The sequence below is a fragment of the Urocitellus parryii genome, chromosome 9, assembly GCF_045843805.1.
Source record: "Urocitellus parryii isolate mUroPar1 chromosome 9, mUroPar1.hap1, whole genome shotgun sequence".
In the NCBI taxonomy this organism is placed as follows: domain Eukaryota; kingdom Metazoa; phylum Chordata; class Mammalia; order Rodentia; family Sciuridae; genus Urocitellus; species Urocitellus parryii.
Genome location: NC_135539.1, coordinates 93,719,547 through 93,731,671, shown reverse-complemented (window position 1 = coordinate 93,731,671; position 12,125 = coordinate 93,719,547). Strand labels below are relative to the sequence as shown.

The 12,125-nt window shown below is 45.8% G+C and overlaps 1 protein-coding gene across 5 annotated transcripts in view; it reads left to right on the top strand.

The window, feature by feature from the left end:
• Nucleotides 1–10,941, top strand: part of Psen2 (presenilin 2) — a 29,803-nt gene extending 18,862 nt beyond the window's left edge. For 4 of the 5 annotated variants that reach the window (XM_026405756.2, XM_026405757.2, XM_026405760.2 and 1 more), the window contains 4 exons: nt 3,576–3,659; nt 4,047–4,148; nt 6,220–6,338; nt 7,346–10,941. In XM_026405756.2, the coding sequence (XP_026261541.1) occupies nt 3,576–3,659; nt 4,047–4,148; nt 6,220–6,338; nt 7,346–7,501 (461 nt within the window). In that variant the 3' untranslated portion in view covers nt 7,502–10,941. The remainder of the gene's footprint in view (nt 1–3,575; nt 3,660–4,046; nt 4,149–6,219; nt 6,339–7,345) is intronic. The other variant, XM_026405761.2, reaches the window with a different exon arrangement.
• The last annotated feature ends 1,184 nt before the right edge of the window (nt 10,942–12,125 follow it).

The window sequence follows — 12,125 nt, the reverse complement described above, 5'->3', positions numbered from 1 at the left end:
ACTGCATCCCATTTATCACTCAGTGATGGTGCGGGCCATGCTCTCAGGATCCTCTGTAGCCCTGAAACCACCCCCTCAGCCTTTTAGGCTCCTGAAGAAAGACTTTGGAGAAGGATTTTTCAGGGTAGGGATCTGGGGGAAGGGAGCTCCTGTTTCTCCCTGGGCTTCCTTGACAGCAGCATGGCTCAGAAGTTAGTCATCTCTGAAGGAAAGGCACATAGAATCTCCCTTGACTTGGGGTTTAGGAATTTGTATTTATATGTGCATTCAACAAATGTCCCTAGTATTCATGAAGTCCCTACTTTATGGCTAGGCATTGAGGGTCTAGCAGGCCTGGAGCCTCATGGAGCTTATATCCCTGTGGTTTGACCACCTCTTGTCAGTTGATGGTGGGGTGCTGCCCCCGACCCTCACAGGCAGCTGAACTTAAGGTCGCTCGTGCGAATTTCCAAGGACACCAAATAAAACACAGACACACACTTTACCTTTAAATAAGCTTTAGGACGGCTTTTCTGCTCTCAGCCTCAGGCTCCCCAAATGGGAGAGCAAGTCATGAGAGGCTGGTGAGAGAGAGCACATTTGGAAGTGGGCTTTTATTGGGGAGACGCTTATCTTAGAAATTTCCATCCAAAAGCCAGAAGGGGCAGGGTTACAAGGAACAGGGGAGTGTAATTCAAACCAACGGGTGTAGTCTACATCTGAAGACTTCCTGAAGTGGGACAACGCCCAGATCACTATGTAGTGATGGTCAAAGCCTCTTGATTCAGGATGGAGAGTGGCTCCCCACAGTGGGGCTTGTTTAAGTAAAAGCATGAATTTCTGGGGCCTGCAGGGTATCCTGAGAAACAATTTATAGAATGACTTCAGTACTAGATAATTTTGGCATGAATGAGGACCCAAGCTTGTAATGGAGAATTACCATCAGCATGGCCTGAACACACATTCCAGGCATCTTCCAAGGAGAGCAGAGACCATGTATGGAAAGACTGAGACAGTGCTAGTGCTGAGTGCTCCAGGGCTCTGGGGAGTCACCTGTGGATAGATGAAGTCCTTGCTCTACTAGAGCTTACATTCCAGGAAGGGAGAGGAACAGGAACAAAACAGATAAAAACATAAGTCAGGAGATAATGAGTGCTCCGTAGAAAAAGCAGGATAAGAGACTAAGAATTTGAGGAGCATAGGGTGATACTGCTTTACATAAGATGGTCAGGTGATATTTGACCAGACACTAGACTTAGGTAAAGGAGGGTGCTGTATGGAAATCTGGGGGCCAGCACCCCAGGTCAGAGGGACAGCAGCAAGTGCAAAGGTGCTAAATGGGCATGGGCCAGGTGCTCAAGGAGCATCCAGAGACCAGAGTAGCTCGAGCAGAGATAATGAAGGGGAGAGAGGAGGGTCCAGATCACTTTAACCCCTGAAGGCCACCGTGAGGACTTTGGCTCTTACTCATTAGTGGTATGTAAAGGTTTTGGGCTGACCTGACTTGATATAACAGGATCACACAGGTTGGTGTTGGAGAACACAGTGTTAGAGGGACAAGAGCAGAAGCAGGATCCAGTTTTGAGGGCTGAATGGACTGAATAACAACCCAGGAGAGAGAGGATGGGTTTTGGAAGTGGGGGCAGCAGTATAGGCAGCGAATTGTAGTAGGCTTCTGGAGATGTTTTGGAAGCAGAGTTGGTGAGGGTTGTTGATGGGTAGGGTGTGTATGGTGGGCCAAAGAGAGTAAAGGATGATGTCAGTGATTTGAACCTGATAAACCTGTGCTGAGAGGGAGCAGACCGGTAGCAGTTGCAGGAGTGCTGAAAGTTTGCTCTGGTGCATGTTGAGTGTGAGGCACTTGCTGGACCTCCCAGTGGAGAGTTGCAGACACAGAGTAGTTAAGTTCAGGGGACAGTGTCCAGGCCAGAGGGAGAGAGCACGATTTAGTTAGTCTCACGTGATCCAGCAGTCCCTCTTCTGGGTATGTACCCAAGAGAACTGAGTAATAGAGAACTATTAACCTGTAGTTACCCTACTATGCCAAAAAAGAACCAAAAGCAGTCTCCCCGCTCTGTTTGGCCCGCTAATGAACTTTCGCTTCTTCCCCCTGCTCTTCCCAGTCTCACATAACCTCCATTCCATTCCATTCTTCTATAAGATTGACTTGATACTTTCCATAAATGAGTGAGAACATTGGATATTTTATCTTTCTATCCCTGGCTTATTTCACTTAATATAATGACCTGTGGTCCACCTGTGTTGCTGTGCTGTAGTCCCAGACTTTTTTTTTGTTGTTGTTGTTTTCTGTTTCTTTTTACTTATTTATTATTATTTTGGTGACATGGTATTTCACTATGTTGCACAGTCTGGTCTCAAATGCACAAGTTCAGGTGATCCTCCTGCCTCAGCCTCTCAAGTAGCTGGGACTGACTATAGGTGCACATCACCTGTGCAAAAAACCCTGGCTTGGTTTGTTTTTTTTTTTTTTTTCCTATTTCTGTAAAGGAAGCTGTTAGCATTCTGATGGGAATTATATTGAATCTATAGATTGTTTAAATGACCATACTACTCAAAGCAATTTCAATTTTTTTTATCCATGAACACAGGATATCTTTCCATTTTTTGGTGTCCCCTATAATTTTTCTCATCAGTGTTTTAGTTTTCATTGTAGAGATATCTCACTTCCTTGGTTAAATTTATTCCAAAGTTTTTTTTAATAATTTTTTACAGTATAAAAAATACCTTAAATTTTTTCAGCATTATTGTGTATAAAAGTGCTACAGTGTGTTTTTTTGTATGTTGATTTTTACATCCTACAACTTGACTGAATTTGTTTATAAGTTCTACAAGCATTTTTGATGAAGTAGTAGGTTTTGCTATATGTAAAATCATGTTGTCTGAAAACATGAATAATTTAACTTTTTCTTTTCCAACTTGGATGCCTTTTTTTTTTTTTTTCCTCATCTGATTGTTCTTGCTAAGACCAAAAGGAAAAGGAAGGAAATTTTGACACATTATCATGTTGACACATACAACATGGATAAACCTTGAGGGCTTTCTGCACAATAATTAAACGAATGATAAAGACAAACATGTATGATCCTCTCATATGAGGTATCTAGAGTAGTCAAACACAGAGACAGTAGGATGACTGGCAGTAACAAGCAGCAGGAGAGGGTAAAGGGAAAATGTTTAATGGACACAGAGTTTCAGTTTTGCAAGATGGAAGCCTCCTGAAGATCGTTGCACAGTGATGTAAACTGTACATTTAGAAATAGTTAACATGTTAGCATTTTATGTTATATGGTTTTTGTTAAGGCAGTTTTTAAAACAGCACAATTATTTTACCAAACTATTCACTGATGTTATTGTGAGGAGAGGGAAAAAAGACAAAAAATGATAGTCTTTCCACAGTTGGACAGTGAGTTGGTACCCCTCTCCCAGCAACTTCTAATAGTGGAGCCTGAACAAATACCCAGAGATTGGAGAGCCTCATGCAGTTTTTCTAGGAACAGACTGACTCACTTCTCCCCAGGTGGGTGCAGCCACTGCTCAGCACTGCCTGAGCTGTGACCCTTTTCTCCTTCCCCTAGCCGCCATGGTGTGGACAGTGGGCATGGCAAAGCTGGACCCCTCCTCTCAGGGAGCCCTCCAGCTTCCCTACGACCCGGAGATGGGTGAGTTATGGGGGTGATGGACTGACAGCCTCTCGTCACTAGGGGGCAGCTCCATACCTGTACCCAGCTCTGCCTGGCCTGGCCTGGCCTTTCCAGGAATCAAAGTTCAGGAGTACAGAGCGATGTCATCTGAAAGCCAGCCCCCTAGGTAGGCACAGGCATCTCAGAGATTGAATGAGGGTTGGCCCACCCATCCTGGGCTGTAGCCCCTTCTGCTTCATTTCTGATGGTTGGGGCTGGCAGAGGAGGGGCAGAAAACCCTGAGATCAGCCATTGGTTCTGGTGGTGGGGGCTTTCTGGAACTTTGTTTCCAGGGCCTGGGGAACCCTCTGACTGGCTTTTGTTTCTCTTCTTTACCCCCACCTCCTGACAATGATGGGCACACAGAAGAAGACTCCTATGACAGTTTTGGGGAGCCCTCATATCCTGAAGTCTTTGAACCCCACCTGCCTGGCTACCCGGGAGAGGAGCTGGAAGAAGAAGAGGAAAGTAAGGTGCCCGTATTCAGATGGTCTGCTCTAGCCGTGGGCAGGGTGGAGGTGGGGCTCCCTGAAATCTGGGTGGAGGAGGGTATGAGAAAAGAAGCCCTTTATTCATCAAAGGTATCTATGAAAATCAAGGAGAAACTGCAAAGCCAAAGTCTCTCTCATTGCCAGGCCCTGGGCCTTTTCCATGCAGGCTAACCTGTATATTTGTCAGATGTGTTTCAAGTGTCCACTGTATACCTGTGCTGTGCTATGCTGTGCTAGGTGAGGCCCTGCTATGGTGGATCCCAGGGGCTAACAGGGCACAGGTGCTAATCATACTATAAAAGCCGATAAGGACTGAGGGAGACCAATGGGGTGCCAGGAAAATGGAAGGCAGGGTTCCTGATGGTCATAGAGTTCCATAAGGGGGTAACTTCTGAGCTCAGCTCCTGTGGGTGAGTCATAGCTGTAACTAGAAGAGGGGAGCACAGGGGGGCATTTCCCAGGGATCCGAGCCTAAGGCAGACAGCAGCATGTTGAGTTAGAGGAAGTGAGGACAGGACACTGAAACTGGCAGTGCAGATGAGGTGGGGAGGCTGGCTGGGACCCAAAGGGCCTTCAAGATCAAGGCGGGGATTGTCATCTATATCTCGGGAGCAGTGGGAGCCTTCAGGAGGATTTGAACTGTATGGGAGATTGACATGACTGGCGGAGCAGAGTAGTGGCCTGTGGAGACCTCTTTCTGGAAGCATATACTTAGGTGGTTTGTAGGTCATCATCCTAATGTCTTGTGTGGAGGCAGATGGGTATGGGCTCTTGGGCTCAAAGGGTGGGTCACAGCAGGTGACAGTACTGCCACTACATTGGGCCACTGTGAGAGTTGGGGTAATAACTTCCCCAGGCAGAGGCCAGTGTGGCTGGACATGAAGAATTTGAGGATGGGCCTGGAGACATAGTGAAGCAGCTCTTTTCCCAAGGGATTAAAGCAGTCGTTTGGTCCATATGCAGCTATAGACCTTGGCTGCATGCCAGGCAGAGCTGGAACAGGGAGCTGCTATAGTATAACAAAGACTCTGCTCCCAGGAAGTACCTGTGACCAATGCTACAAATTCAGGCATTCCCATGACCCTTTAGGTTCAAGAACTCACCAGAATAACTCACAGAATTCAGGAAAGTACTATACTTATAATATTATTATAAGGGATGCAAATCAAAGCTTGCCAAATGAAGAGACATAGAGGGGCAAGGTCTGGAAGGATCCTGAACATGGCACTTTTGTGTCCCCTCCTGGTGGAACAGAGCATGTCACTTGCCTGGCACATGGATGTGTTCACCAAGCTACACTGTCCAGAGCTTTTATTAGCATTTCTTATGGGGGCATGATGGAGTGAATCCTTGTCCTCGGAACTAAACCTCCATCTACAGCTACCATCCCCTTCCTAGAGGTCAGGCCCTAAGTTCTGATCCTCTGATCAGATGGTCTTTGTGGTGACAGCTCCCATCCTGAGTCATTTCATTATAGACTCAGGTGTGACCTAAGGGGCTCATGAATTACAAAGAGGCTCCTATTACTTGGAAAATGCCAAGAACTTAGTCTCTTTTTCCCCCAGGAACCCATCAAACAGGCCAGTCAGATTCTTCAGCAGCATTTGTAAAGGTTCAGAAGAAAGCCCTGAAGCCTTCAGGGAGCGCCATGTCTCTATGTTACAGAGCCCGCAGGGAGCACTAGTAGACCTCATGGTAGGCTGAGGAAGACATGGGGTTTTGTCTTGACAATGGGGGACGGGGGGACTGTCAGGAAATTATAAACAAGAAAATCTAATGATCAGAGCTGCATTCCTGACAGACTGGAGAAACTGGTGGCTACTTTTTGAGGCAGCCTAACCCCAACCCCAGTCTGCATGGCTGCTGCTAGAAGCCTAGTGAACTGGATTGTGCTGGGCAGGGACACTGATGCCTCTGGCCTCTGGTCCCCTTGTGCTGGGCAGAGCAGCTGGGTTTCCCTGACAGGTGTCATCTGCCCTCCTGTCTCAGCTTGCTTCCTGTTGAGGCTTCTGAGAGCTAAATGGGGCCACTTTCTCTTCCCCACACAGGGGGTGTGAAGCTTGGCCTGGGAGACTTCATCTTCTACAGTGTGCTAGTAGGCAAGGCGGCGGCCACAGGCAGCGGGGACTGGAACACCACACTGGCCTGTTTTGTCGCTATCCTTATTGTGAGTAGACTGGGTTTGTTCCTTGGGGAATTTCCAGCTGCTGTCTTCTTTCTGAAGGGCAAAAACAATGAGGGGATCTTGCAGGGCAGGGGCAGGGGACAAAATAAACCAGGGAAGTGTAGTTAGAACTCCTCTCTCATTCCAGAGTTGTGTAATTTCCCCTCCATGCCACTAGGTCACCATGAAACTCTAAATCCCACGGGTCTCCTGGGACTGAGAATGGCCCCATTACCCTGAGCCATAACAGTGCAGTCTGGAAGCCCTTGTTGCCAGATGCACATACTAGGGGTGATCTCCTACATGTCATCTTCCTTTTAGATTAAATGGGGTGGAGTCTCTAAGAGATACCTGCTCCATGTCCTGCCCCTTGATGAAAATGTTGAGTACCAGGGGGCCAGGCACAAGATTAAAGTTGCTCTAATGTTTGAGAAAGAGGTTCTTTCTGCCTACAAGCGTATGTGTCGGGGATGGGATAACAGATCCCAGTCCTTCCTTCTGCCACACTGTCTGACCTGGATCCTGCTGTCCCCAAGGAGATGCCTGGTCCCCATCCTGGACACCTGGGGCAGAAACAGAAAGGGCCATCTCCATGCTTGCTTCCCAGGGATGGGTCACATGGCCTCTTTGGTTTCTTCGGTGTCAGTCACTGAGAGTCCTACTGGCATTTCAGTCATGGCTGTCAGTTCTCTAAAGGGAGGCCTCCTGCCATCTATGTCTGCTGTAGCCAAATGAGGGAGGCAGCTGGTCCTGGTAGAACAGCACCACCAGGAATCAGGAGGCCCACTTTCTGGCCCACTTTTTAATAAGATAGGCAGTGTGTCCTGTCTGGAGTGAGAACCCTGACCCTCTGCACCTGGCAGAACTGTTGCACCGTCAGGGAAGACAGTGGTGTGTCCAGCACTGTTGCCTCACTAGTCTTCAAACATCTGAACCCAGGACTAGGCTAGCACTACTCTAACCTGCCCACACTGGAGGAGTCACTATTCCATGCATTTGATGTCCTGCAGGGTTTATGTCTCACCCTCCTGCTGCTCGCCGTGTTCAAGAAAGCACTGCCCGCCCTCCCCATCTCCATCACCTTTGGGCTCATCTTCTACTTCTCCACTGACAACCTGGTGCGCCCTTTCATGGACACCTTGGCCTCCCACCAGCTCTACATCTGACAGGGAGGACATGCAGCCACAAGGCTGGAAGCTGTAGGAAAACTTCACCAGATGCAGTTGTATAGTTTTACACTCTAGTGCCATATATTTTTAAGACTTTTCTTTCCTTAAAAAAAAGAAGAAGAAAGTATTGTGTTTACTTTGTGACAAGGAAGCAAAGCAGCTCTTTGGTGCTAGCTGTTTTGTCACCAGACTGACTTGCTCATGTGAGCACCTCGCCCATGGGACACATGACAAGTTTATGCTCATGAACTAAGGGGATGACATGGAGTGGAACCAGGCCTGGAGAAGGACGCCCATTCCCCATCCAAGTCTTGCAACTTCCAGGGTTCAAGAGGAGGGGAGGTGTGCATTGGTGGGGGTCAGGAGTCCACACTCAGGAAAAGTACTAAGCACCTGGTCACTCCAGCCAAGAAGAAAAGCCAGTTCCCTGTCAGGAATTTCCCAGTGCTTTGTGATATTATTTTATTATTTTTAGAAACTGAGTCCTATTCTTGTTAGGGCAGTTACTGCTGGGAAGTGGCTTAATATTAATATCAATAAATAAATAGATGTCTCCTGTTGGAATGTTGGGGTTTGGTCTGTTTTTAAGTGTCAGCCCCTCCCTCTCTCTGTCACCCTCTCCTGGGGCAACATGCTGGGGGCCCAGAAAGGAAGGATCTACCCTGTTAAGAGGAAAAGCTTAACTGCCTCCTTTCTCTACACTCATTTCTCTACCTAGAAAGCTTTCTAGGCAGAGGAATTGTGAGAGCATGAGGAAGACCTCACATACACTCCAAGGCAGTTGCCAAAATGCTGAGTGGTTTCTTTAACAAATATCCGTCCTCAGCAGGAACCAGCATACTGGTGTCGAAAAGCCCTTTGCTCTGCATCAGGGCAGGCCAGAGCCCATGTTGAAACCCACAGTGGTGAGAGTGTCAGGTTGGCTGTGCCCTTTCCTCTGCATCAGTCACAAGTTACAAAGAGCCTCAGAAATGCTTCAGGATAGGAACCTGAGCTTGTTGGAGCCGTGCAGAGCAGGCTGCTGTCTTTCTAGGGCTGCTGAGAAAACACAGGTGTGCATTTGGAGTTCATACTGCTAGCGCCGTGTCCTCGTTCCAGAAATAACATGAATGCTGCAAAACTGGCTGTGTATTTTGAGAGGAATAAAAGAAACATGTATCTCAGTGTTTGACAGGAGCTTTCTTTCCCCTGGACTGTTTGAGGAGGAGCAGAGGAAACCACAGTGACATGAAGGGAATTGAGGAGCCAAATGCTGTTGGTGGTAGGGCCATGTTCCATGCTAGCAGCTGCAGGGACCAGAATAATGGCATCTTTTGCAAAAGCTAGAAGCAAGGAGCAACTTAAGAGGGCAAAGATGGGCCTGGGAAGCTCCCAAGAAGTTAGTGGGGAAGAAGAATTCTGAAAAACCCATTATATTTTGTCAGTTATGGCAATGTTTATCTTCAAAAGAGTAGTTCCAGGGTGGAGTTTTCAGAGATGAGGCTGAATAAATGTTTTGATTTGAACAGCTGGAAGAGGCCTTTGTGAAAGCCCTGGCTAGTAGTTGCTGTGCTGAGGCGACATTCAGAGTAAAAGCAGACGTGGAGGGCCTGTAGGAAAGTGGATTGACAGCAAAAGAGGGAGATATGAGCACCATCACCGAAGGGCCTGGGATTATGGGTTAAGATTAAATGTTAAGACTGGGAAAATAAATGCATGTGGGAAAAACCATTGGAGAGAAGATAAAAAGAATTCAAGCTGAAAAGAACACACAGCTGGTGTTCAGATCTCCACGTAATCAATCAAATAATTTAATGTTTTATCATTTTCGCCTCAGATTTGTTTTTAGAAATAAAGCTTTGGAGTTCTGAAGTCCTGTTTGTATGATACCCCAATCCTGTTGCCTCAGTCCATGTTCTGAGGTCCGTTTGTGTCCTCCCCATCTAAGGTTTTGTATATTAGCATATTTAACATTACTCTAGAGGTTTTTTGCTTTGGTTTTCTGTTTTTGTTTTTTTCCTCTAGTACTAGGGATGGAAATTGGCCTTGCCCATTACAGTTTGGATATGAGGTGTCCCCCAAAAGCTCTTGTATGAGACTGTGCAAGAAGGTTTAGAGGTGAAATGATTGGGTTATGGGAGCCTTAACCCAATCCATGTGTTAATCCCCCGATAGGGATTAACTGGTAACTATAGGCAGGTAGGATGTGGCTGGAGGAGGTGGGTCATTGGGATTTTGTCTTTGGGGTATATATTTTATTCCTGGCCAGTGGAGTTTGTCTCTGCTTCCTGAAGTGATGTCCTGAGCCTCTCACCTCTACCACACCCTTCTGCCATGATGTTCTGCCTCACCTCAAGCCCCAAAGAATGGAACCAGCCTTCTGTAGACTGAGACCTCTGAAACCATGAGCCCCCAAATAAACTTTTCCTTCTCTAATTGTTCTTGTCAGGTCTTCTGTTCAGAGCAGCAAAAAAGCTGACTAAAATACCCATACTAGCCAAACAATCTACCACTGAACCACATCCCTAGCCCTGACCATTTTTTTTAAGTATTTTGGAGATAAGTGTATAAATGTAGTTCTGGTTCAGATAGTTTAACTTTTGTATAGCTGTATCATTGTGTGATACCCCACTGTTTATCCATGATGCTATTGATGGGTATTGAGGATTATTGCAGTATCTCTGTATTATAATTTTACTACAATGAGCAACCCATCACATTTTGTGAATTTGTAGGAGTACTGAAGTCCCCTGGTTGCCTGGATATTTCAGTTGTTCCTATGCACTTGTGTCTGTTTACATTCCCATCAGCAATAGAGAGTCCCTTTCCCCCCCCAGTTCTGTCAATACTTGTTATTATCAGATCTTTCATTTTGGCCCATTGCCTGAACGTCATCTCTAGGATTTAGTTTGCAGTGACCTTAAGCACCTTTTCATTTGTGTGTTGGTTAAACAGGTTTCCTTGTCTGTTGTTTGTGTATTCATATTCTTTGCCCATGTTTCATTTGGTTGGTTATCTTACTGGTATTTATATCTCTTAAATACATATTGTGAAGAGATGCTAATCTTTGGTTAATTACAGTCATGTTCTGCATGGTGACATTTCAGTCAACAATGGACTGTGTATATGGTGATGGTCCCCTATGATTATATCACTGTGTACATCATAGTGTCTGAGTTTATGTAAGTACACTCTATGATGTTTGCACAACAACAAAATCTGACTGCGAATTTCTCAGAAGTGTTTCCATCTTGAAGCCTGATTTTATATTTATATATATATATATATACACACACACACACACACACATATTGCAAATATCTTAAGACTGTGGCTACCCTTCCTCTACCCTCCTTCAGGAGTCCTTTGCTGTACCAAAGTGATTTTAAAATGTATTGTTGTTCAGGGCTGGGGTTGTGGCTCAGTGGTAGAGCACTTGCCTAGCATGTGTGAGGCGCTGGGTTCAATTCTCAGCACCACGTATAAATAAATAAAGTTCTATCAATAACTTAAAGGTGTTTTTTTAATGTATTATTATTCAGTGTACCAGGTTTTTGCCTTTGTGACTTATGCCTTTGAATCTGCTTTAAGGGATCCTTCTCTACCCTAAAGGTTTTCTAAAAGCTTACACTCATATTTTCATAATACAATTCACCTTAAGTGTATGTTTATGGTTGTATTTAGCAGGGAGATAGTTTGTGGCGTGTGTGTGTGTGTTTGTGTGTGTTTCTGAATCTGTGATCAATTGTCCAGCACTGTGTCCCTTCCCACTGTTCTACCGAACTCTCCAGACACATGCCAAGCTCCCATATAGAGGTGGATTGATTCCCAGGCTCTCTGTTCCACTCCCCTGGTGCTTGCTGTCTCTCAGATCAATGCTCACCAGGTGACTGAAGCAGAGAACTTTTGTAGCGAGAAAGAAGGTGGAGCTCTCCTGGGAATACTTGTTTTGGGGATCCTGGAGGTGAAGGGTAGGTAGATCTAAAATCAATACCGGATTTCCTATGATGGTATAAAGCTATGAAAATATAATAGTGTGCAACTGTAGGATTCAATGTATGCATCCACTGGAGAAAACAGTAGAGCTGGAGTGCAGCCCAGTAGAGCTGTAGTTTAACCCAAGTACTGGCTTCTCTTCCTCCTTAGCACCACCTCCTGCCCTGATTGGACAGAGGGATGCAGGACAGGGAAGTTTACCCCTCCTGAGTTGTGATTGTTGTCCAGTCTCTCCACCTTTCCCTCCCACTGCCCCAATTGTGTTTTCTAGCCTTCTTTACTCCCCTATAAAAGAAAGACTGTTCTTGAGACTGGATCTTAGGGTCATAAGATCCTCCTATCCTAGTAGACCTTTTCCTGCCTCTGCAATAATGCTTTTGAAATCTTACTAAATCTCTCTCTTCTCTTAAATTTGAAAACTCTCTCCAACTCCTTCTCTTTCTTCCTATTCCTTTTTTAAAAAAATCTAGTTAATTGTAGATGAACACAATTCCTTTATTTGTTATTTATTTATTTTTATGTGGTGCTGAGGATTGAACCCAGTGCCTCATACATGTGAGGCAAGCACTCTACCACTGAGCTACAACCCCAGGCCCTCCTGTCCCTTTCTTGACTCGTCCTATTCCCTGAATGTAAGTGATTTCCA